Genomic DNA, 27627 nt, shown 5'->3' with positions numbered 1-27627 from the left:
AACCCACCTTCACCCCTCCACCTCCACCCCTCCACCTCTTTTCAGCTTGTAACTTTGCTCACTCGTCCTGCGATTTCAATTCCTCTCCATTTAAACACTTCCATGGAGCTTTATCTTGACCTTTTACACAAAAGCCACAATGCAATGATGCAATGATGTTGCAAAACAAATGCATGAAACTTTATTGTGCATGCTTTTAAAGATTTCAAAAGTCCAAAGTGCAAATAAACAATAGGCACGAAACGCATCAAGAAGGTAAATAGAAAACCCACAGTATTGTTTGGCAGATGCTCCAAACAACATACTACACAGGTATACATTTTTATACTTTCGAATTATTTAACTTACACCTAAAATGTCTCCAGATTGTGATGTCTGACTGTAAAGTCACAAACGAATACTTTCTACACCAACCTTCCTCCATGGGCTCATCATAATATCTGAGATCTTTCGGAATACCGGATCTTTCGCACTATCTTGCGACCGACTCATCACAAAGCTATCGGCAGCATTGGCATCACCCTCCGCGTCAACCGACGGACCAGGGTCCCAATGACTGTGGACGCCGGCGTGATGTTCGACAGCAAGTCGAGATGCGAAGTACATGCCGCATTTGCCACACAAGCGCTCCTCCAAGTTCGCTTGCACGCTCGGGCAATGGAAGTCAAACGGGACCTCGTCGTGTTCGCTTTCAGAGGCTGGTTTCAGGTGGAAGGCCATCCTCTGGCTAATACTCGTGTACATGTGACAGTCGACAGCATCGCTGGGCTCTGAAACTGGGGATAATAAAACAATAAAAAAAATAAAAAGAGCACATAATGCGTGATGCAAATCTATGGATAATTCCCACTTGAAATGATGGAGAACTTAAGTGAGGGATTGTTACCTCTGAGACCACAGGTCGTTTGTTGTAAAGGGTAAGGTGCTGGGAGGAACCTTTTTGGAAAAACCTTGTTCCAGTTGGAGCGCCATTCCGTGCAGCAAGTTCTGTCATTACACCTGACAACCTGCAGGAGGTACTGACTCTCACGTACGTGGTTTTTGGCCCATTTTGGAGAGACCTTTTCGAGCTGAAGACCCGCCGGCTCCACATACTCGGAAGTGACGCTATAGCCATCAATCACCGTACTTGACCAAACCTCTGCGAGGGAATCCCCGACTTTCTTGAAGTTAACAACTTCCAAATTGGCATCCTCGATTGTTTTGCCAGAGTCGGCTGGAGTCCCAGACAAACCCTTTGTGATTATAAGGCCGAACAACACCCGGGAAAGGGGTGCCAAGCGACGTTCCACGTGAGCGTGAGCAAGAGCTCCAGGAGCCTGTGTCGCAACAAGGTATACATCCAAGTTGTGCAATCGGAACTGGTTGGAAGCTACACGTAATGTCTTTGATAATGTGGGATTTTCATCGGACCACCCATCGACGGTGCAAACAAGAATTGGCTTCGGCTCTCCAATCTCATTGCACATGACCTCTTTGAAAGTGTCGAGCTTCAGCAGATGTTCAATGTCTCGACCATGAGTAAAAGCCATGTTGTCATGCTCTCCGCTCCTCACAGCGATGTACGTGGGACCGTCGAAGCTAACAATTGGCTGAAATAAATTGTTCAAAGAAATCGCACAGCAAGCATACACGGACGACATAAGCTTGTAGCAAGTAGAAGTGTCCTGTGCAGAATCTTGGGACTCCATCTTATACTCCACTTGCAGCAAAAGGGGAGCATCTTTGGACGTGGCGGTAAACTCAATTGGGACTCGGGCTTTGTCATCAACACTTAGAAAGGAACACAGCTTCGGTCCGAACCACGAACACACTTCCTTGACATAGGACATCACTGCAAGACTGAAATTTGTGTCCATGTGAGATGCGTGGTCATGACTATGATCGTGAACCAGTTGCACCGGGAGTGTAGAAACAAATTCCTTTCCATTCGCGACACATCCCTGTCTCGGTATCAGACGTAAGAAGGACTCTAAACGGCATATCTTAAATCCCCCGATAAGTAATTTTTCAAGCAGTTGATCCATACTTTTACAATGACTGATATATTTGGATCGAAGTCGATCCTTGGGAGAACAAAGAGCCAAGGCGACCTCTTTTGTGACACGTAGCAGTTCAGTTTGTTCTTTCTGTTCACTTAGCCTTCTGTACTTTGCATCTGAATCTTCAGTGAAATCATCAATGGTTGGATCATCAGCATCAAGAATGGACAGTTTCTCTTTCAACTGAAGCCGTCTTTTCCTCTGCCTTTCAGCTCCTACAGTTAAGGCATTGATTCTTTGACCAAGTTTCTTCAATACTTTGTTCAACTCTTCTATTTCGTTGTCTTCTTTAACCGTAAGAACCGACGATTGTTTCTTTTTAACGATTTGATCAAGCTTCTGTTCGGTTTCCTCAAACTCCTTTTGGAAGGCATCTCGTTGAGGTCTTTTGACTATCCTTAATTTGCCTTTGCATGTTGCATTGTGACCTTCATTAAGCACAGACCCATTGACCAGGTGATTGTTGACTTCGTCCGTTGCATCTAGAGGTTCCTCGACTTTTCGGACAGGATCGTGTGGAGGTGTTTTAGAGATCGTTCCTGTGCGTTCGTCAGCTGCGTGCTCTTGTTTGGGCGTGGGTTTCGTGATTTGGAGAGAATCTGTAGCAGTGACAAGTTTATTGAGCCCTTTCTTGAACGAATCATGTGGAGATGTTTCAAATGCTCTTGACCTCTCTTCTGCTGCTGCATTTTCCTGTTTGAGCGCAAGTTTATCGACTCCACAATCATTGCTCGCATCTGTAACAGGTAGATGTCCGTCGACCTCTTTTTGGACAGAATTCTGCGCCGTTGTTTTTGTCTTCGTGAATGTTGTTGATTCTTCTTCCTCAGCTTCATCTCCTTCAAGCACAAGTTTTTCAATGTGGCCATCATTGCTTACATCTTCAACAGTTCGAAGCTCCTTTACCCGTTTGTTCACTAGATCCTGTGGAGGTCTCTCTTCTGCTTCATGTTCTTCGTCGTGTGCAGCACTCTCAATCGCAGGTTCAGCACTCTCAATCGCAGGTTCAGCACTCTCAATACCAGGTTCGTTGCTTTCACCTGGGCCAGCTACAGGATTCTCGACAACCTTTTGGCCAGAATGTCGTGACGTTGTTATACAACTCATTAATGGCTCTTCTCGTGCTTCATTCTTTTCACAGATTGCAAGTTCCTCAACTCGACCACAATTGCCTTCAACTGCACCAGCTACAGGCACCTCATCATCGACGTCTTTGCTTGCTTCGATATTATCTGAAATATAGATTAAGATCGTCATTGTAAACACAATTAGCAGTTTCTTATTTCGGCAATCGACTAATCATTCTTTATGTTTGAACACACGTACCTGCAGTCGGTGTAGTCGATTCGGAGGCTTGAGATGGGAATGACAATGAAAGGACGATCTCTTCATAAACAGCCATAGTCTTGGATTGGGGCAATTCTTATGTCGTTTGCAAAATGAAGAATGTAGGAAAGCGTTCTATACGATAATGCAAGTTTTTCTCTGTCGACGTATTACGCTCCTCACAAAAAGTCTCCTCGACCCCCGGCCCGGCCTCCTCGTCCTCCTCTTCCTCTTCCTCCACACACGTCGGACTCGTCGATTGATCGTCTTTATACCCGCCTCGACCCCATCTCGTCCCTCTAACGTATGGGAAGCATCGATCTGCCCATACAGAACAGCAGGTACAGTTACTGATTTAGCACATAATAATTAATATTAATGAATATGGACACGATCACCCACAATGCATTGCGCCGAATCTCATTCACGGCACGATCGATCCGACCCAAGGCACCCACCAATGGCCTACTCGAGCGAACGACACGTAATTATTCTTTCATGTCGATTGATCGCACAACGATCAGTCAAGGTTTCCCTCCGACACACGAGGTTTTTTAACGAGCAGCGACCTCTGCCGGCATCGCAAGGTATAATCATTGTACTTGATATTCCCTAACCTAATTAATTCGATTCGGAAATCAGGTGCTGCGATTTTGAACACAAAACGAGGTAAGTAGGGAACATGCGGCGACTGACATTTTGGATATTGCATTGTGGGATCGCTACCGTAGTCCTTGGTTGCCATTGTGCTTGCTCTAAATGTCTGGATATGTATCGACCTCCATGATATAACCGAGCGTGACTCGTCGCGCTCCGCGCTCCTCACTCCTCACCACGCGTCGTTTAAGAGGGTTAGGCATCTTTGACCATTTCGGTGTCTTTTAGGGCTTCAGGATCTTTTGGGTCTTCATAGTGTTTTGGATCTTCAGGGTTTTTGGATCTTCAGGATCGTTTGGATCTTCAGGGTCTTTTGGATCTTCAGGGTCTTTTGGGTATTTGGGGTTTTTAGGGGTATTTTGGGTCTTCGGGGGTCTTCGTGGTCGTAAGGGTTTTGAGGGACTCAAAGGTCTGAGGGGTCTCAGCAGTCTAAACGTAATTAAGAGTTCACGGACTGTTTTGGGGGATAATTCCATTTGAAGAAGAAGAAGACGTTTTGGTCGCATATAAACATACAAACAAACTTAACTATATACGTCTGACGCTCAATTATAATAAGATATGTATATAATGTAATGTAGTGCGTGGTGTAATGGTTCGAGCGGCGACTCCGGGTCCTCTCCTGTTCCTCTCTTGTTCCTCTCCGGGTCCTCTCTGGGTCCTCTACGGGTCTTCTCCTAGTCCTCTACGGGTCCTCTTGGTCCTCCCCTCCGGGTCCTCTCCGCCTCCGTGTCCTCTCCTGGTCCTCCACTGGTCTTCTCTGGGTCCTCCCCTCCGGATCCTCTCCAGGCTCGCAAAACGGTGGTTCAAAGCCCGGCCGAGTTGTACCAAAGACTTCAAACATGGTTCGAGCTGCTTCCTTGCTTGATGTTCAGCATTTAAGAGGATAGAGCATGGACAAACAAAGCTGGGAAGGCAATGGCAAACCACCCAGTGTAACCCTTGACAAGAAACTGCTTCCGCAGCACGGACACTGTATTAAGAGTATGGTACATGGGATCAAATCCAAATATAGCCATACAGGGAGTACATGTCATGTTGTTAATGTTCGGTAAGGCTAAGGCTAATGTCTACCTGTATTGAGAAGAGTGGATACCTATCTATCTACCTGTATTCAGAACTGGCTCTGAGATTGGGAGGATGTAAGTACCGGTACTGTAGTGGGGTTAGAGTACCCTCGGGGATGAGTGCGAGGAACGTTGGATGATGCTATTTGTAATTTTCATCGTGAGATGGACGGTGGGGTCATGATTGAGTGTCCTTTGTAAATTTGCAGATATAAACACAAAACCTGACTAGAGCGCCACTCAGTAGAGCGCATACTCCCGCCGTGGGTCAAGTTGGAATAGTACGATTTCACCAAAGTTTGAGGGAGTAGTTCAGTGACAACACAAGACAAGACAACATAAGACAGACACTGCACAGATATATCTATCTATAATTCCAGCAATCTCTGTGTGTCTGTGTGTCTGTGACCGCTGTTTCTCGACAACCACGGGTCCGATATACTTTAAACTTGCCAGGTATATTGCTGGGGACCCGAGGATGTGCCTTTTCAAGGTTTTAAATTAATCGGACAAGTACTTACCGAGCTATGTCCAAAAAACGCTTCAACCAATCAGAGAGCAGCGAGCTATCACGTGTGCCGAACGTGGCGATCAGACTCTGCCTCGGACGGCACATTTGACAGCGTATTCATTTATTTCACGTTGGAAAACTATGTTGCCGTTAAACTATGTTTTAAAACGAATTCAAACTGCGATTAAATTAAAACGATTCATCGTAACTGCGATTTGCGAACTTCCGGACAGTGACGACTTCACTTCCGGCAGCCAATCACAGAACGCTTTGTTGCATAGGCGTGGCCGATGTGAGACGAGCGGAGCTGAGCGCGTTACGAGCTGACCGCCATTACGGTACGTAATTCGATTTCTTATGCGCATTATTTCTCCCAATTCAGTCAGAGCGAAGGGCGGAAGCGAAGAGCGTTGTTTTTTTTGTTTACGGGCGTACGGGCGGGGTAGAGCGTACGGGTAGCGTTTTTTTGTTTTTTTGGCAAGGAACGGGCACCCACGTACGGGCAATGCCCTAGTATTTAGAATACATAGAAGATAATGTAAAAAAAAAAAAAAAACAAGGCAATTTCACTTACATTTTCGGATTCAGCGTTCAATTCTATATAAGTGAGTGTATTTTGAGGCATGTGTGACTTCAAATAAAATTATTGTAAGCCAGGAAAACGTTCGTTTCATTCCTTAGGGATACAACATGTAAAACTGGCCCAAACGTCAAAACATAACTCGCTCATTTTAAGTCGTACAAGCTAATGCGACCACTCATTCGTCTGGGAAGAATCTCGTGCACATGCATGTCACACTTATAACTCACCTAACTCTTTATAAGTTCATCAAATACTGACACCATGATTGACATTCGCTGAGGTAAATGTTGATATCTCTTCTGAGGTTAAAAAAAACAGTTTTAAAGCATTATACGTATCAAACAATACATTTTATGAAACGGGAAACCTAATACACACTTTGGTGGTTTTAAAATGACAGAATATGTCTTTATAAATTTTTTTTTTAAAGAACCTTGAAGACGACGCTGCTAACAAAATACACCGCTCTAACGCATAACCACGAGTTTAAACTACATTTACAACAAATATGAAAACTATTTTCATATCACAATGTTAAATATAGAATATATAGAAGATAATGTTTCAAAAAAAAATGAGCCCTATCTTCCAATGGTAAACAATCCTTCAAAAAATTCCTGGATCCGGCATAATATCCTGAGCTTCACCAAAAACTAAACAATTCTTCCTTATCCCAAGGGCAATCATCCCACCAACTTTCATCCAAATCCGTTCAGAACTTTTCCAGATATCTTGTTCACAAACACACGAACAGACACACGCACACACGGACACGATCGAATGCATTACTCCCTGGCGGGAGTAAAGATGGGGTATATTCAGGAGGGGATGGGCGGGGGGTATGGGTGGAGTATGGGGTATATGGTATGGATGATGTAGATCCAGTCTAGACACTGTACCTGATAAATTGGGCCAAAGTTTGACAAATACATTTTGACATTGGGAAATTTAAGGCGTTTGGGATGTGTAACAATAATATAAACAAGTCAGCAGACGAAGAGCGAGCGGTATTCAATGACAAAGGACGGACTATCAAGTCGATCGTCACGATCATCGACGATTGATGTATCAAATCGGGACCATAATCAGTTATGAGGTTAGTTAGCTACACAATACCGAAAATTCGGTTAGATTCCAACAACTTTGAAAATTTGACCTTTGTGACCTTGAAATGTCAAGACGAAGGTTACTGACCTTGAAATGAGATAGAAAATAATGTATAATCAGTTATGAGGTTAGTTAGCTACGCAATACTGAAAATTCAGTTCGATTCCGACAACTTAGAAAATTTGACCTTTGTGACCTTGAAATGTCAAGACAAAGGTTACTGACCTTGAAATGAGATAGAGAAGAATGTATAGTCAGTTATGAGGTTAGTTAGCTACACAATACCGAAAATTTGGTTCGATTCCGACAACTTTGAAAATTTGACCTTTGTGACCTTGAAATGTCAAGACAAAGGTTACTGACCTTGAAATGAGATAGAAAATAATGTATAATCAGTTATGAGGTTAGTTACCTACACAATACCGAAAATGTGGTTAGATTCCGTCAACTTTGAAAATTTGACCTTTGTGACCTTGAAATGTCAAAACGAAGGTTACTGACCTTGACATGAGATAGAAAATAATGTATAATCAGTTGAGGTTAGTTAGCTACACAATTCCGAAAATTCGGTTAGATTCCGACAACTTTGAAAATTTGACCTTTGTGACCTTGAAATGTCAAGACAAAGGTTACTGACCTTGAAATGAGATAGAAAATAATGTATAATCAGTTATGAGGTTAGTTACCTACACAATACCGAAAATGTGGTTAGATTCCGTCAACTTTGAAAATTTGACCTTTGTGACCTTGAAATGTCAAAACGAAGGTTACTGACCTTGACATGAGATAGAAAATAATGTATAATCAGTTGAGGTTAGTTAGCTACACAATTCCGAAAATTCGGTTAGATTCCGACAACTTTGAAAATTTGACCTTTGTGACCTTCAAAGGTCAAATATTCTGAAATTTGTTGGAAAACTTGTTTTTCATGATGTATGTGATAATATAAGATCATGTACGACATTTCACCCTATCAAGAAGCGAACAATGTAATAAAACCATCAAAAATCGACTTTTCTAAATTTCGTGACCTTGTGACCTTGTGACCTTGGGGTACAATCCTTGGGGCGAAAATGAAAAATCGAGCTCCGTGGGGTGAGACACATGACATTGGCCTAACCAAATATCGAAACCGCTGTCAGATTCCACTAAACACCTCGGAGAAGATGGAGCTTGAAATCGATTACCCCCTAAAAAGACATCTTTTTCGGGCCCACAATGGGCGCAATACGCCCACTCTAGGCAGGACACAACTAGATCATGATATCAACCTCCCACCCAAGTTTCATCAATATCAGATGATATCATCGGGTAGTTATGCTGCGGACAGACAGACAGACAGACAGACACACACCCATGACGAATATAGTGGTCACTCTGTTTGATAACTCGTGAAGCAATATTGTCTACCTAATACAAGGAGCAGTCTGGGATAATGAGACCACAGGACAAGGATCAGTGGTCACAGCTGTGGTAGAAAGGCTGTTGGGGGTGGGGTGACAACCTACTGGTACAGTACCATCGGCGTCTCTGCAATGGCATTGGGAAATGTTTGGCTTTATGGGTAAAGCTAATAGGGTTTCGGGTCAGGGGCGGATCCAGGATATTCAGAGATTATAATTTATCAAAAATCCGGAGGGATTTTCCTCCTGTATCGAAGGTGTAGGGTGCGCACCCCCTGCACCCTCCCTTGATCCGCCGCGGGTGTAATCATCGGGGATAAATTATGTGTCAGAATATATACAGTAGTGCTGTAAGGGGGATATATACAGTAGTGTTGTAAGGGGGATGTATACAGTAGTGTTGTAAGGGGGATATATACAGTAGTGTTGTAAGGGGGATATATACAGTAGTGTTGTAAGGGGGATATATACAGTAGTGCTGTAAGGGGGATATATACAGTAGTGCTGTAAGGGGGATATATACAGTAGTGCTGTAAGGGGGATATATACAGTAGTGCTGTAAGGGGGATATATACAGTAGTGTTGTAAGTGGGATATATACAGTAGTGTTGTAAGTGGGATATATACAGTAGTGTTGTAAGGGGGATATATACAGTAGTGCTGTAAGGGGGATATATACAGTAGTTTTGTAAGGGGGATATATACAGTAGTGTTGTAAGGGGGATATATACAGTAGTGTTGTAAGGGGGATATATACAGTAGTGTTGTAAGGGGGATATACACAGTAGTGTTGTAAGGGGGATATATACAGTAGTGTTGTAAGGGGGATATATACAGTAGTGTTGTAAGTGGGATATATACCGTAGTGTTGTAAGGGGGATATATACAGTAGTGTTGTAAGGGGGATATATACAGTAGTGCTGTAAGGGGAATATATACAGTAGTGTTGTAAGGGGGATGTATACAGTAGTGTTGTAAGGGGGATATATACAGTAGTGTTGTAAGGGGGATTTATACAGTAGTGTTGTAAGGGGGATATATATACAGTAGTGTTGTAAGGGGGATATATACAGTAGTGCTGTAAGGGGGATATATACAGTAGTGTTGTAAGGGGGATTATCTACAGTAGTGTTGTAAGTGGGATATATACAGTAGTGCTGTAAGGGGGATATATACAGTAGTGCTGTAAGGGGGATATATACAGTAGTGCTGTAAGGGGGATATATACAGTAGTGCTGTAAGGGGGATATATACAGTAGTGTTGTAAGGGGGATATATACAGTAGTGTTGTAAGGGGGATATATACAGTAGTGTTGTAAGGGGGATATATACAGTAGTGTTGTAAGGGGGATATATACAGTAGTGTTGTAAGGGGGATATATACAGTAGTGTTGTAAGGGGGATATATACAGTAGTGTTGTAAGGGGGATATATACAGTAGTGCTGTAAGGGGGATACATACAGTAGTGTTGTAAGGGGGATATATACAGTAGTGTTGTAAGGGGGATATATACAGTAGTGCTGTAAGGGGGATATGTACAGTAGTGTTGTAAGGGGGATATATACAGTAGTGCTGTAAGGGGGATATGTACACTAGTGTTGTAAGGGGGATATATACAGTAGTGCTGTAAGGGGGATATGTACAGTAGTGCTGTAAGGGGGATATGTACAGTAGTGTTGTAAGGGGGATATATACAGTAGTGCTGTAAGGGGGATATATACAGTAGTGTTGTAAGGGGGATATATACAGTAGTGTTGTAAGGGGGATATATACAGTAGTGTTGTAAGGGGGATATATACAGTAGTGCTGTAAGGGGGATATATACAGTAGTGTTGTAAGGGGGATATATACAGTAGTGTTGCAAGGGGGATATATACAGTAGTGCTGTAAGGGGGATATGTACACTAGTGTTGTAAGGGGGATATATACAGTAGTGTTGTAAGGGGGATATATACAGTAGTGTTGTAAGGGGGATATATACAGTAGTGTTGTAAGGGGGATATATACAGTAGTGCTGTAAGGGGGATATATACAGTAGTGTTGTAAGGGGGATATATACAGTAGTGTTGTAAGGGGGATATATACAGTAGTGCTGTAAGGGGGATATGTACACTAGTGTTGTAAGGGGGATATATACAGTAGTGTTGTAAGGGGGATATATACAGTAGTGTTGTAAGGGGGATATATACAGTAGTGTTGTAAGGGGGATATGTACAGTAGTGTTGTAAGGGGGATATATACAGTAGTGTTGTAAGGGGGATATATACAGTAGTGTTGTAAGGGGGATATATACAGTAGTGTTGTAAGGGGGATATATACAGTAGTGCTGTAAGGGGGATATATACAGTAGTGCTGTAAGGGGGATATATACAGTAGTGTTGTAAGGGGGATATATACAGTAGTGTTGTAAGGGGGATATATACAGTAGTGCTGTAAGGGGGATATGTACACTAGTGTTGTAAGGGGGATATATACAGTAGTGCTGTAAGGGGGATATGTACACTAGTGTTGTAAGGGGGATATATACAGTAGTGTTGTAAGGGGGATATATACAGTAGTGTTGTAAGGGGGATATATACAGTAGTGTTGTAAGGGGGATATATACAGTAGTGTTGTAAGGGGGATATATACAGTAGTGCTGTAAGGGGGATATATACAGTAGTGTTGTAAGGGGGATATATACAGTAGTGTTGTAAGGGGGATATATACAGTAGTGCTGTAAGGGGGATATATACAGTTGTGTTGTAAGGGGGATATATACAGTAGTGCTGTAAGGGGGATATATACAGTAGTGCTGTAAGGGGGATATGTACAGTAGTGCTGTAAGGGGGATATATACAGTAGTGCTGTGAGGGGGATATATACAGTAGTGCTGTAAGCGGGATATATACAGTAGTGTTGTAAGGGGGATATATACAGTTGTGCTGTAAGGGGGATATATACAGTAGTGCTGTAAGGGGGATATGTACACCAGTGTTGTAAGGGGGATATATACCGTAGTGCTGTAAGGGGGATATATACAGTAGTGTTGTAAGGGGGATATATACAGTAGTGCTGTAAGGGGGATATATACAGTAGTGCTGTAAGGGGGATATATACAGTAGTGCTGTAAGGGGGATATATACAGTAGTGCTGTAAGGGGGATATATACAGTAGTGCTGTAAGGGGGATATATACAGTAGTGCTGTAAGGGGGATATATACAGTAGTGCTGTAAGGGGGATATATACAGTAGTGCTGTAAGGGGGATATATACAGTAGTGCTGTAAGGGGGATATATACAGTAGTGCTGTAAGTGTAAGGGGGATATATACAGTAGTGTTGTAATGGGGATATATACAGTAGTGTTGTAAGGGGGATATATACAGTAGTGTTGTAAGGGGGATATATACAGTAGTGCTGTAAGGGGGATATATACAGTAGTGTTGTAAGGGGGATATATACAGTAGTGCTGTAAGGGGGACATATACAGTAGTGTTGTAAGGGGGATATATACAGTAGTGCTGTAAGGGGGATATATACAGTAGTGTTGTAAGGGGGATATATACAGTAGTGTTGTAAGGGGGATATATACAGTAGTGCTGTAAGGGGGATATATACAGTAGTGCTGTAAGGGGGATATATACAGTAGTGTTGTAAGGGGGATATATACAGTAGTGTTGTAAGGGGGATATATACAGTAGTGTTGTAAGGGGGATATATACAGTAGTGTTGTAAGGGGGATATATACAGTAGTGTTGTAAGGGGGATATATACAGTAGTGCTGTAAGGGGGATATATACAGTAGTGCTGTAAGGGGGATATGTACACTAGCGTTGTAAGGGGGATATATACAGTAGCGTTGTAAGGGGGATATATACAGTAGTGTTGTAAGGGGGATATATACAGTAGTGTTGTAAGGGGGATATATACAGTAGTGTTGTAAGGGGGATATATACAGTAGTGCTGTAAGGGGGATATATACAGTAGTGCTGTAAGGGGGATATGTACACTAGTGTTGTAAGGGGGATATATACAGTACATGTAAGGGGGATATATACAGTAGTGCTGTAAGGGGGATATGTACAGTAGTGCTGTAAGGGGGATATGTACACTAGTGTTGTAAGGGGGATATATACAGTTGTGTTGTAAGGGGGATATTTTCAGTAGTGCTGTAAGGGGGATATGTACACTAGTGTTGTAAGGGGGATATATACAGTAGTGCTGTAATTGGGGATATATACAGTAGTGCTGTAAGGGGGATATGTACAGTAGTGCTGTAAGGGGGATATATACAGTAGTGCTGTAAGGGGGATATGTACAGTAGTGCTGTAAGGGGGATATATACAGTAGTGTTGTAAGGGGGATATATATACAGTAGTGTTGTAAGGGGGATATATACAGTAGTGTTGTAAGGGGGATATATACAGTAGTGCTGTAAGGGGGATATGTACAGTAGTGCTGTAAGGGGGATATATACAGTAGTGCTGTAAGGGGGATATGTACAGTAGTGCTCTAAGGGGGATATATACAGTAGTGTTGTAAGGGGGATATATACAGTAGTGTTGTAAGGGGGATATATACAGTAGTGTTGTAAGGGGGATATATACAGTAGTGCTGTAAGGGGGATATATACAGTAGTGCTGTAAGGGGGATATGTACACTAGTGTTGTAAGGGGGATATATACAGTAGTGCTGTAAGGGGGATATATACAGTAGTGCTGTAAGGGGGATATGTACAGTAGTGCTGTAAGGGGGATATATACAGTAGTGCTGTAAGGGGGATATATACAGTAGTGTTGTAAGGGGGATATATACAGTAGTGTTGTAAGGGGGATATGTACAGTAGTGCTGTAAGGGGGATATATACAGTAGTGCTGTAAGGGGGATATGTACACTAGTGTTGTAAGGGGGATATATACAGTAGTGTTGTAAGGGGGATATATACAGTAGTGTTGTAAGGGGGATATATACAGTAGTGTTGTAAGGGGGATATATACAGTAGTGTTGTAAGGGGGATATATACAGTAGTGCTGTAAGGGGGATATATACAGTAGTGCTGTAAGGGGGATATGTACACTAGTGTTGTAAGGGGGATATATACAGTAGTGCTGTAAGGGGGATATATACAGTAGTGCTGTAAGGGGGATATGTACAGTAGTGCTGTAAGGGGGATATGTACAGTAGTGCTGTAAGGGGGATATGTACACTAGTGTTGTAGGGGGGACAAACAACTCCAGGGTAGGTAAAGCCAATGGGGTTTAGGGTGTATTCATTGAGTTATAAATAATTGTAAATCATTGTTGGTGGGTGGGGGGCGAGGAGGGGGGGGCGGGTGACAAACAACTATCGATTAATTGATTAAGCCAATAATTTATAGCGTGTATTAATCGAGGAAATTAATAATTAAAGAAATAAATAATAATGATAAAATTATTAATTTCTTAATTAATTGGCTAATAGAATATCTAAGCCACCACAGAATTTGTAACATTTTGAAAATTAATTACCTAATTGATTAATCGAATAATTAAATAATTAATCAGTTAATTGATAAATCAATAAATCAAAATATCCTTTTCATTTGAACTACTCTGACTTGGGCTCATTGTTACTGTAGGCAGGTGTTGAGTACACCTTAGAGCAATCACGACGGTATTTCACCTCATTTGCCACACAATCCTGATTACTGATGTGCAGGAAAACCTCTTCATCATTCGTTGTTAATGCTGCTTCATGACGTTTCCGTGTAATACGAAATCCTTTGATGAATCAAGCAGTACACCACAGTCTGCTTCGGCCTAAGGGATATAATATACTTGCAAAGGTACTTAGAGCTGCCGAGAAAAACCGGGTCCCTCCTCCCACCCCTTTCCATTCCTCGTCCCACCCATTTCCCTTCCTCATCCCACCCATACACCTCCCCGCCCCCCTCAAAACCTCTCCCCTCCCCCTCGTCCAGACTCCCACCACACCCCTTCACCTTCCTCCTCCCTCCATTCGTCACGTGTTGTAAAATATTTTTATTTGTTGGAGTCCGGAAGGAGGGGAATGAGTGGGGTGGGATTCTGGAGGGAGGGGAAGGAGTGAGATGTGACTTTGGAAGGAGGGGAAGGAGTGGGATGTGACTTTGGAAGAAGAGGAAGGATTTGGAGGGGAGTCCGGAGGGAGGGGAAGGATTTGGAGGGGAGTGTGGATGGAGTGGGAGGGGTAGGGTGGGGAAAGAGTAATTATTTTGCAAAATTATTCGGAAAAAAAAATCCACTTTGACATTATGGGGCATTGTATGCAGATCAGTGACAAGAAATCTCGATTTAATCCATTTTAAATTCAAGCTGTAACAACAAAATTTGAAACAAGTACCGATACATTCAAAGTACACCTCCCCATACCAATTAAATAAATAACGTCTTCCAGCGCGGCATTCCCGGGGCGCCCGGCGATACCGATCTGCAGCACATAGAGACGGTATTGGGAGGGAGAGGGGTACAATTAATTGATTGATTAATTGCATAATTAAAACCAATAAATAATAATCGTAAAATAATTCATTAATCTTTTGGCTAATAGCACACCTTAACCACCAGTGTTTCATCTGAAGCTGTAATTTTTGAAAATTAATTAAATAAGTCATTAATCAAAAAAAAAATTTTGCTAAATTAACTCATCAATAAATAAATTAATCGATTAATCAATAAATCAAAAATATCCTTTATAGCCACATCACTTGGTCACTGTTCTGTCCAAATATCAGCTTCCTAACTCAAAGGATGACTGAGATATCACCTGGACAAACAAGAAAACAAGAAGACGTCATGCCAAGCACGATACTTGAAAAATCCACGCCTCACCAAAATAGAGTTGCCATGGATACATCAAATTGTCCATTTCATCAAGATTAAAATTGACGACCTCGATCAAAGCTCGGGTCGATAGGATGAAAAGTGACAATTTTTCAGATAAAAATTAATGATTTTAGAAGTTTGACCTAGAGTTGACCTTTGACCTTTTGACCTTAAAATAGTTGGTTTCCAAATTCAGTGAAGCACTATGTAAATGCTGTTAAATTTTGAAGTAAATTGGATGAAAATTGATGATTTTGGAAGTTTGACCTTGAGTTGACGTTTTGACCTCAAAAATAGTTGGTTTTCCAATGTATTGACGCAATATACAAATGCTGTTCAATTTTCAAGTCAATTGGATGAAAAATGATGATTTGATGATGACCTTTGACCTCAAAATCAATAGGCTTCTCAATTGTGACGACCTCTACAGCTTGGTGAAGTTTCGTGAAGATCGGTTTAGAATTGTGACCTGTAGGCGATTGACAACACGTAATCATCCAGAAATTCAGCCTGTGTTGCATGATGAAAAGCAGAATCAGCGGACTGATGAGGAATACAGAGAATATACAGAGAGACAAACAGAGAATAGCATACGCAACCGACCAATATACTTGAAAAAACAAGAAACCTGAGTGAAAACCGAGTAATACCTTTCAGCGCGTGTCATCGCCGGGCCCCGTTCGGTGCCCGGGGATGATGTCATGCAACGCCTGGAGATGGAAGTGAAGGGGTGTGAATACTGAAGGCACTGTGCAGCAGTCCACCAATCAAACTATTCCTCATCAGTCCGGTGATTCTGCTTTTCATCATGCAACACAGGCTGAATTTCTGGATGAAACTTAGCTACAAAATGCAATCGATCAAGCAAGAATTGATTACGTGTTGTCTCATTACATACCTCCATCTTTGGTTTATTCAGTCATAAGATGGTCGCGAACATGTTTCCCAGAATGACGGAAAAAATGCTCTTTCTTCTGAAGGATTTTACAGACGTCGGGCAGGACCTGTGCGGTTTTAGCCAATTCACGACTCCTACTGGATTTTTCTGGTGAAATTGCCAAAAGCAAGACTCTCTGCTCAAGATCAAGACCATCACTCTTTCATTCCTATTTACTCCCGCCTCTGGAACAAACTCCCTCACTCTCTTCAATCCAACTCCTCCCTCCAGGTCTTTAAAACAGCTGTTCACCACCATCTCTTATCTTCCGCCATCCAAATCCTTGATCTTTTCTACCCCCGCGAATTCACCCCGGATCCACTTTTTTGAAATACCGACTTCTTTCCTGGAAGTCCTAGAAGTGTCCTTGTGTTTTATACCTCTATCCCATTCCACCTCCCCCCCAAGCGCTCTCCCTCCCACAGATCTCCCGTTGTCCCTGTTCTCTGCTGTTGTACTTGTGTGCTTCCCTCTCTCCCCATCTTGTCTCCCGCTCTCTTTATTGTATGTGTTGTACGTGTGTCTGTTTCTTTTTTTTGTGATTGATGTTAGCTCTTACATGAGCCTCGATCTTGTTTTCCAAAAAATAATAATAAATGATCTCATACACTTCATCGGTGCTGAATCTCCCCCATCTGCTTGTGGAAGACTTTGTCCTCGACTGATTTTCAAGAGCATTAGTAAGCCTTCCAACTGCAAACTGAATACTAAAATGCACAAAACACATCCTGTGAAATCCATTTCCATTATTTTGTACGGCTTCAACGGCAGCCTTCGATCAAAAAGACTGCTGCGCATTCATGGGCAACGTCCTTCCACTTTCCGTCTAAATTCATCCATCGCAGGGCAGATTGGCCAGTTGTTGCCCAACTCTTTGTGGAAAATGGTAAAATTTCCTCTTCAATGTTCTTAACATGGATCAAACACTCCATGAAAGTGTCTTTCGAGGTTTGTTTGCGAAAATTGTCGAACTTCCTGCTTTGGGGTAACGAAACCGAATGGGTGACGTCACTCAATTCTGGCCTTGTGATTGGTTGATGAAGCGAGTCGAAAGTTCTTCCTGCATGGCTGGCGCCCTCGACATAGAGAGATATAAATAATACTCCGTTTTTATCATCACATTTCAGTGTTTTGTGCCACTTTTTGTTTGTGCCAACATTCACTATAAGTTTAGTTGAAATAAAATTAATACAATGTAACCGGAATTTTTCATTCCCCACATGTGTCCAACGAAAGTGTATGATAGATGGTGACGCCTCATGGCCTACATACCATGGGCTATGAAAGCTGCTGGTGCACCCATCCCCTACAACCTCTGAAACTAGATTTTTCTGATGCCATGGAGTCTCCTGAAGATGAAATCAAATGTTAACATTACATTAGTTGGGACGAACGTGTCATTTTGGATCAATATTTAGAAGTACCCTCAAAATGCGACTGCGGACAATTCACATCACAATCAATTTCCATGTTTCATACTTTGTTAATTTGTGTGGTCATTACAGCAATGACACATACAAATGAGGTCCACCAAACTGATATGGGATATCTGTGAACATTGTCAATCTTGATCACTGTCAGTGCTGTCTCCACCAAACTGATATGGGATATCTGTGATTATTATCAATCTTGATCACTGTCAGTGCTGTCTCCACCAAACTGATATGGGATATCTGTGAACATTGTCAATCTTGATCACTGTCAGTGCTGTCTCCACCAAAGTGATATGGGATATCTGTGAACATTGTCAATCTTGATCACTGTCAGTGCTGTCTCCACCAAAGTGATATGGGATATCTGTGATTATTATCAATCTTGATCACTGTCAGTGCTGTCTCCACCAAACTGATATGGGATATCTGTGAACATTGTCAATCTTGATCACTGTCAGTGCTGTCTCCACCAAACTGATATGGGATATATAAATATAATAATAACCACCTTTAGAGGCCATTTTTCCCCGCAAAGCGGGGGTTGGCCTTTTTCGGGAACCGTGGTTGTTGTTGTTTTTCGGTCCCCTTTTTGAAGCAATGTTTTACGGCCGGATGCCCTTCCTGACGCCAACCCTTTTTGCCGCCTTTAACGACAAACAGGGAATTACCAGTGAACTGGTACTCAATTAGCCGACCTCGGAAAGATGACAGGCTGAGTCAACCCCCCTGGCGTTAATTCAGCAATCGACCAGGATTCGAACCCAGGATCCTTGGATCCTAAGCCGGCACCCTAGCCGCTAGCCCAACACCAGGGTAAAACTGATATGGGATATCTGTGGTTATTATCAATCTTGATCACTGTCAGTGCTGTCTGCACCAAACTGATATGGGATATCTGTGATTATTATCAATCTTGATCACTGTCAGTGCTGTCTCCACCAAAGTGATATGGGATATCTGTGATTATTATCAATCTTGATCACTGTCAGTGCTGTCTCCACCAAACTGATATGGGATATCTGTGAACATTGTCAATCTTGATCACTGTCAGTGCTGTCTCCACCAAAGTGATATGGGATATCTGTGATTATTATCAATCTTGATCACTGTCAGTGCTGTCTCCACCAAACTGATATGGGATATCTGTGAACATTGTCAATCTTGATCACTGTCAGTGCTGTCTCCACCAAACTGATATGGGATATCTGTGATTATTATCAATCTTGATCACTGTCAGTGCTGTCTGCACCAAACTGATATGGGATATCTGTGATTATTATCAATCTTGATCACTGTCAGTGCTGTCTCCATCAAAGTGATATGGGATATCTGTGATTATTATCAATCTTGATCACTGTCAGTGCTGTCTCCACTAAACTGATATGGGATATCTGTGAACATTGTCAATCTTGATCACTGTCAGTGCTGTCTCCACCAAAGTGATATGGGATATCTGTGAACATTGTCAATCTTGATCACTGTCAGTGCTGTCTCCACCAAAGTGATATGGGATATCTGTGATTATTATCAATCTTGATCACTGTCAGTGCTGTCTCCACCAAAGTGATATGGGATATCTGTGATTATTATCAATCTTGATCACTGTCAGTGCTGTCTCCACTAAACTGATATGGGATATCTGTGAACATTGTCAATCTTGATCACTGTCAGTGCTGTCTCCACCAAAGTGATATGGGATATCTGTGAACATTGTCAATCTTGATCACTGTCAGTGCTGTCTCCACCAAAGTGATATGGGATATCTGTGATTATTATCAATCTTGATCACTGTCAGTGCTGTCTCCACCAAACTGATATGGGATATCTGTGAACATTGTCAATCTTGATCACTGTCAGTGCTGTCTCCACCAAACTGATATGGGATATCTGTGATCATTATCAATCTTGATCACTGTCAGTGCTGTCTGCACCAAACTGATATGGGATATCTGTGATTATTATCAATCTTGATCACTGTCAGTGCTGTCTCCATCAAAGTGATATGGGATATCTGTGATTATTATCAATCTTGATCACTGTCAGTGCTGTCTCCACCAAACTGATATGGGATATCTGTGAGCATTGTCAATCTTGATCACTGTCAGTGCTGTCTCCACCAAAGTGATATGGGATATCTGTGAACATTGTCAATCTTGATCACTGTCAGTGCTGTCTCCACCAAACTGATATGGGATATCTGTGAACATTGTCAATCTTGATCACTGTCAGTGCTGTCTCCACCAAAGTGATATGGGATATCTGTGATTATTATCAATCTTGATCACTGTCAGTGCTGTCTCCACCAAACTGATATGGGATATCTGTGAACATTGTCAATCTTGATCACTGTCAGTGCTGTCTCCACCAAACTGATATGGGATATCTGTGAACATTGTCAATCTTGATCACTGTCAGTGCTGTCTCCACCAAACTGATATGGGATATCTGTGAACATTGTCAATCTTGATCACTGTCAGTGCTGTCTCCACCAAACTGATATGGGATATCTGTGATTATTATCAATCTTGATCACTGTCAGTGCTGTCTCCATCAAACTGATATGGGATATCTGTGAACATTGTCAATCTTGATCACTGTCAGTGCTGTCTCCACCAAACTGATATGGGATATCTGTGATTATTATCAATCTTGATCACTGTCAGTGCTGTCTCCACCAAACTGATATGGGATATCTGTGAACATTGTCAATCTTGATCACTGTCAGTGCTGTCTCCACCAAACAGATATGGGATATCTGTGATTATTATCAATCTTGATCACTGTCAGTGCTGTCTCCACCAAACTGATATGGGATATCTGTGATTATTATCAATTTTGATCACTGTCAGTGCTGTCTCCACCAAACTGATATGGGATATCTGTGATTATTATCAATCTTGATCACTGTCAGTGCTGTCTCCACCAAACTGATGATGGATCTTGTTTTTTTTAGCATTTAAATGAAGAATGCACATGTTTTATTTTGAAACTAGACCAATGTTGTTTTTTAGCATTTAAATGAAGAATGCACATGTTTTATTTTGAAACTAGACCAATGTTGTTTTTTAGCATTTAAATGAAGAATGCACATGTTTTATTTTGAAACTAGACCAATGTTGTTTTTTAGCATTTAAATGAAGAATGCACATGTTTTATTTTGAAACGAGACCAGTTGTTTTTTAGCATTTAAATGAAGAATGCACATGTTTTATTTTGAAACTAGACCAATGTTGTTTTTTAGCATTTAAATGAAGAATGCACATGTTTTATTTTGAAACTAGACCAATGTTGTTTTTTAGTATTTAAATGAAGAATGCACATGTTTTATTTTGAAACTAGACCAATGTTGTTTTTTAGCATTTAAATGAAGAATGCACATGTTTTATTTTGAAACTAGACCAATGTTGTTTTTTAGCATTTAAATGAAGAATGCACATGTTTTATTTTGAAACTAGACCAATGTTGTTTTTTAGCATTTAAATGAAGAATGCACATGTTTTATTTTGAAACTAGACCAATGTTGTTTTTTAGCATTTAAATGAAGAATGCACATGTTTTATTTTGAAACGAGACCAGTTGTTTTTTAGCATTTAAATGAAGAATGCACATGTTTTATTTTGAAACTAGACCAATGTTGTTTTTTAGCATTTAAATGAAGAATGCACATGTTTTATTTTGAAACTAGACCAATGTTGTTTTTTAGCATTTAAATGAAGAATGCACATGTTTTATTTTGAAACTAGACCAATGTTGTTTTTTAGCATTTAAATGAAGAATGCACATGTTTTATTTTGAAACGAGACCAATGTTGTTTTTTAGCATTTAAATGAAGAATGCACATGTTTTATTTTGAAACTAGACCAATGTTGTTTTTTAGCATTTAAATGAAGAATGCACATGTTTTATTTTGAAACGAGACCAATGTTGTTTTTTAGCATTTAAATGAAGAATGCACATGTTTTATTTTGAAACTAGACCAATGTTGTTTTTTAGCATTTAAATGAAGAATGCACATGTTTTATTTTGAAACTAGACCAATGTTGTTTTTTAGCATTTAAATGAAGAATGCACATGTTTTATTTTGAAACGAGACCAGTTGTTTTTTAGCATTTAAATGAAGAATGCACATGTTTTATTTTGAAACTAGACCAATGTTGTTTTTTAGCATTTAAATGAAGAATGCACATGTTTTATTTTGAAACGAGACCAGTTGTTTTTTAGCATTTAAATGAAGAATGCACATGTTTTATTTTGAAACGAGACCAGTTGTTTTTTAGCATTTAAATGAAGAATGTACATGTTTTATTTTGAAACTAGACCAATGTTGTTTTTTAGCATTTAAATGAAGAATGCACATGTTTTATTTTGAAACTAGACCAATGTTGTTTTTTAGCATTTAAATGAAGAATGCACATGTTTTATTTTGAAACTAGACCAATGTTGTTTTTTAGCATTTAAATGAAGAATGCACATGTTTTATTTTGAAACTAGACCAATGTTGTTTTTTAGCATTTAAATGAAGAATGCACATGTTTTATTTTGAAACGAGACCAGTTGTTTTTTAGCATTTAAATGAAGAATGCACATGTTTTATTTTGAAACTAGACCAATGTTGTTTTTTAGCATTTAAATGAAGAATGCACATGTTTTATTTTGAAACTAGACCAATGTTGTTTTTTAGCATTTAAATGAAGAATGCACATGTTTTATTTTGAAACGAGACCAGTTGTTTTTTAGCATTTAAATGAAGAATGCACATGTTTTATTTTGAAACGAGACCAGTTGTTTTTTAGCATTTAAATGAAGAATGCACATGTTTTATTTTGAAACTAGACCAATGTTGTTTTTTAGCATTTAAATGAAGAATGCACATGTTTTATTTTGAAACTAGACCAATGTTGTTTTTTAGCATTTAAATGAAGAATGCACATGTTTTATTTTGAAACTAGACCAATGTTGTTTTTTAGCATTTAAATGAAGAATGCACATGTTTTATTTTGAAACTAGACCAATGTTGTTTTTTAGCATTTAAATGAAGAATGCACATGTTTTATTTTGAAACTAGACCAATGTTGTTTTTTAGCATTTAAATGAAGAATGCACATGTTTTATTTTGAAACTAGACCAATGTTGTTTTTTAGCATTTAAATGAAGAATGCACATGTTTTATTTTGAAACTAGACCAATGTTGTTTTTTAGCATTTAAATGAAGAATGCACATGTTTTATTTTGAAACTAGACCAATGTTGTTTTTTAGCATTTAAATGAAGAATGCACACATTGTGCACAAGGTCGATGGTAACAGCAATTATTGTTTCAAAATAACTCACAGCATCCTTCTCAGGCTTTGTGGCACATATCGGATGACGGATGGACCCGCATGCTTCGGTCGCCTTCATCACATATTGAGATGATTTGTCACATTGAGGCCCTGTGGTATGCTGCAAGGCCTATGGGCTTGATTTTCATAACTGGGCTGCTATAATGAAGCTGGAAGTTGTTGGACGTGCGCTGCGAGGCCGATTGACTTGACTAATGGTCCGAGGCCGTCTAAGGTACAATTCAACAAAGTTGTCTAAAATTACCACATGTTAATGTTGAATTTAAGCACATGGTATTTTAATACTTTGTTGACTGGTGTAGTTTATAAATGAACGAGTGTGAGGTCGATGATACACCATCGCAAATGCCCATGCTTCCCACATGAAGCAGAAAAGTTGAAAGATTGCAAAAGGTTCCACCAGGAATGAGCCAATATGAAACACAGTTAAATAAAGTTATGTATTGACCCCTGTGATCCAATGTCCCCACCCCATGGGGCATGAACTGGGGGTTAAATCCAAACCGTTCAATATTTCATGCGTCCCCCAATATAGATTGCATACACAAAGTTTCATTAAAAACGTTTTATAATGTGCCTGTAATTGCATTTTTGATATTTCACATTTTGACCCATCCCAGGACCTCGAGATACTGCTCACATATTCTTGCCATGCGGTGATCATAACGACCAGGTTTGGTGAATTTCTGCACAACCGAATTGGGAGGCGATAACTTGACGATGGATGGCCTGATGGACAGACAGGCCTGACTACATATTACCTCTCCACCCCAACCCCCAATTTTTACGACGCAGCCCATAGGGCAAGCCGTCTAGAACAGTGTATGTATGTATGTATGTATGTATGTATGTATGTATGTATGTATGTATGTATGTATATGTATGTCCCCTCAAACGTACACCAATCAGAGCTGAGGATCTTGTCACATGACAGGGGTGATGTGATGTTATTACGGCGGAAAGACGGCTGACTCCACACACCGCCATTTTGATTCCTATGCTGTTTCGGCCGGATGTATCGTTGAACCTGTCGTGTATCACAATCTGCATGCTCTACCTTTACATTTTTCATTCAGTGTGAGACACAAACACGTGAAACATATGAAGTAAAACACGTGAAAATAAGGATCTTTTATCACACTCGATTGTTATCGTGGCTGTGGTTGTTGTTGTTTGTGGGGAATTCTCAGTAGTTTTATATATTTTTATATTGTTTCACAAAATATCACGACTGTATATATAATTTTGTATGCTCGTCCGTGTCCTTCTAAAGGGTTTCTACTATTGTTGAATAATAAATGTTTCCATTCAAACTGCTGTGTGAATGAAACATACATTAGTGCTTCTTCCTCTTCTTCAAACTCACAAAAATGGCTTTTAGAATTGGCAAATTCGTCATTAAACAAACAATTTTTACGGAATAGATGTTTGCTTCCTGTGTTTACAGCGTTTGTCTCTGCGTATGTATATACGTATGTATGTACGTATGTATGTATGTATGTATGTGTGTATGTATGTGCCTCACATATTTATCCGACATATTGGGTAAGTTTTATTGCCGCAATTACCCTTCTGAAAGGTAGAATTTAATGCCATTTGGCTTTGCCAGTCATAGTTCTTTCAACAACCTTTAGGGAATGTTCATATATAACGTCATATACCTGGTTCGGGCAAATTATCACACTTGATGATTGGGGGGAACTGAAATTATGACAACAGGGTGGTGATATATGACGGGGTTGGGGGGGGGGCGGGGGTGCATGCTCATCAAATCATATATAATTAAAACTTTGATTAATAGGCTGTTCAAACATTGAAGCATTTCTTATGGCTGCGGTTAGGGTGGAGGGCTTGGGATCCGAGGGTCCTGAGTTTGAATCCCGGTCAGCTGTTGAATTAACACCAGGTGGGATTGACTCAGCCGGTCATCCTTACCAGGTGGGCAAAATGAGCACCAACTCACTGGGTCCACTCAGGGAGGTTGGTGGCAGGATTTGCACTCCGGCCGCCATAAAACACCTCATTCCGTAACACACAGTGGTGTGTATCGGGTTGGTGCTCAGGTCACTTTGATAGTGCTGACTAACTGACCAACATGTAGAATAAACCATGTAGATGTAGGTGTCTCAATGCAATCTCTTCGTTTCCATGGTGACCGACAGCTTAGAGTACTTCAAAATAATTTAATACTTACATTATTTGCTAACTGGTATCTCCACTCAGGTCATACTATCCTGCAACTAAAGTATCAAACAAGCCCAGCTAGGCCGCTGTTAGACTATCGGTCTTGTTTGTTTAAGCGTGGGGTTAATAATATATATTGGAGAGGTTAACTTGTATTTATATATGAACCATTGCCGTGATATTTATCAATGAATACATGGATGTAGGAAGTTATTGCGTGAATCTCAGATCTACTACAATCTGTATTTATACCCTGACGAGGCTCTGCGTTGTTTAATTCTCTGTTGATCATTTAATGAATATGAACCCCAGATGTGATTGAACATATTACGTTCTGGAGTCCATATCCAACCATGCTTCCATTTGAACTACTCCCATCCAAAATGGCTTCCACCAAGGTGCTCAAGTGAAGGTTTTATCATTGTATGGAGTGTGAGGGAGTGCGGATGGGAGACCATTACCTACCATACAATATTAGGATGGCTGAGCTCACGCAGCAGCGACACCTCGCGGAGGGCAGTGCCAGGTATGCCTTCATCTCGACACCCAAGGCGAATCCTCTTGATGGCCACCAAGCGTCCAGAGCTTTTTTCATACCCCTTATATACCACGCCGTACGTGCCTGCACCAAATACGTACATGCAAAATATTAAATTACATAAAACTTGATAGGGAGGTGTGCATCATGACCAAACCGGTGTGATTGGTTATCTTTTTTGAAGAAACCACACGATGGATCAGTACTACTTGACTGTGTGAGTGCGCAATTGCAGAGTCCCATACAGGTGGGGAAAAGGTCTTTCTCCGGGTCGTGCGCAATTCTGGAGTCCCATACAGGTGGGGAAAAGGTCTTTCTCCGGGTCATGCGCAATTCTAGAGTCCCATACAGGTGGGGAAAAGGTCTTTCTCTGGGTCGTGCACAATTCTGGAGTCCCATATAGGTGGGGAACGGTCTTTCTCCGGGTCGTGCGCAATTCTAGAGTCCCATACAGGTGGGGACAAAGGTCTTTCTCTGGGTCGTGCACAATTCTAGAGTCCCATATACGTGGGGAAAAGGTCTTTCTCTGGGTCGTGCGCAATTCTGGAGTCCCATATACAGTAGGTGGGGAAAGGTCTTTCTCCGGGTCGTGCGCAATTCTAGAGTCCCATACAGGTGGGGACGAAGGTCTTTCTCTGGGTCGTGTGCAATTCTAGAGTCCCATATAGGTGGGGAAAAGGTCTTTCTCCGGGTCGTGCACAATTCTAGAGTCCTATATAGGTGGGGAAAAGGTCTTTCTCTGGGTCGTGCGCAATTCTCGAGTCCCATATAGGTGGGGAAAAGGTCTTTCTCTGGGTCGTGCGCAATTCTGGAGTCTCATACAGGTGGGGAAAAGGTCTTTCTCTGGGTCGTGCGCAATTCTGGAGTCCCATACAGGTGGGGACAAAGGTCTTTCTCTGGGTCGTGCACAATTCTGGAGTCCCATATAGGTGGGGAAAGGTCTTTCTCTGGGTCGTGTGCAATTCTCGAGTCCCATATAGGTGGGGAAAAGGTCTTTCTCCGGGTCGGGTGCAATTCGAGAGTCCCATATAGGTGGGGAAAAGGTCTTTCTCTGGGTCGTGCGTGGTATGGGGTATCGGGGCATGCCTCACCTTCACCGATTTTCTCTCTTTTCACATATTCACTCATTTTGTCATGAACGGCTCACTGCGGAACACAAGACCAAGTATTCAGCCTTTTCATACGAGATGTAACCGGATCAATAGATTTGTCACCTGAACATACATGATCAATGCATTTGTGGTTTATTAAACAGGTTATTATTTCTGTAAATGGACAACGGTTTTATTAGTTGATGGCTACAATGTTGATGTTGATGCTATTAATCTGTAATGGCATCTTAATCTTAATGATTTCAGATGCATGACCATTCGATTGAAAATCGCACTACCTCCATCACCTCACCACCAAAGGTGGACAGAATTTGTTTTCACCCTTGTCTTCCTGTCTTTCTGTGAGCAGGATATCTCCAGAGGTTGTGGACGGATTCAGATGAAACTTTGTGGATGAGTTGTGTAGATGACAAGAACAAGCTGATTCGATTTTGGTTAAGGTCCAGATGCAGATCTGGCCTAGCAATGGGGTCCTTAAAAATCTCAGGCAAAAGGGTCGTACCTGGTTGGCGGCCCTTTTTATTGGCATTCATGAAACGGCAAATTCCTGCAGCCTTGGAAG

At 41.0% G+C, this 27627-nt stretch overlaps 2 protein-coding genes and 1 long non-coding RNA gene across 4 annotated transcripts in view; 1 reads left to right on the top strand and 2 right to left on the bottom strand.

Annotated features, from left to right (window-relative positions):
• LOC137433070 (cyclin-dependent kinase 1-like) overlaps positions 1 to 27081 on the bottom strand; it is a 110673-nt gene extending 83592 nt beyond the window's left edge. Inside the window, exons 1-2 of the mRNA XM_068125514.2 lie at positions 27045 to 27081; positions 25881 to 26037 (exon numbers count right to left, since the gene is read on the bottom strand). Of these exons, the coding sequence (XP_067981615.1) occupies positions 25881 to 26037; positions 27045 to 27081 (194 nt within the window). The remainder of the gene's footprint in view (positions 1 to 25880; positions 26038 to 27044) is intronic.
• On the bottom strand, positions 159 to 3616 carry LOC137433069 (uncharacterized). Its single transcript, XM_068125513.2, has 3 exons — positions 3369 to 3616; positions 887 to 3274; positions 159 to 776 (listed from the first exon to the last, which is right to left on the bottom strand). Exons 1-3 carry the CDS (start codon positions 3442 to 3444, stop codon positions 388 to 390), a joined length of 2853 nt encoding a protein of 950 aa, XP_067981614.1. The 5' UTR covers positions 3445 to 3616; the 3' UTR covers positions 159 to 387.
• On the top strand, positions 3582 to 24652 carry LOC137433071 (uncharacterized). 2 transcript variants are annotated; one of them, XR_010985628.2, is made up of 3 exons: positions 3582 to 3709; positions 23235 to 23445; positions 23852 to 24652. It is a non-coding gene; the product is annotated as an uncharacterized LOC137433071 (long non-coding RNA). The 2 variants fall into 2 exon arrangements; XR_010985627.2 differs by having other exon boundaries at positions 3614 to 3709; positions 23223 to 23445.
• Positions 27082 to 27627: the final 546 nt, after the last annotated feature.

Source organism: Myxine glutinosa, chromosome 8 (assembly GCF_964187855.1).
Source record: "Myxine glutinosa chromosome 8, kmMyxGlut1.1, whole genome shotgun sequence".
Lineage (NCBI taxonomy): Eukaryota > Metazoa > Chordata > Myxini > Myxiniformes > Myxinidae > Myxine > Myxine glutinosa.
This window is presented reverse-complemented; position numbering and strand designations above follow the sequence as displayed.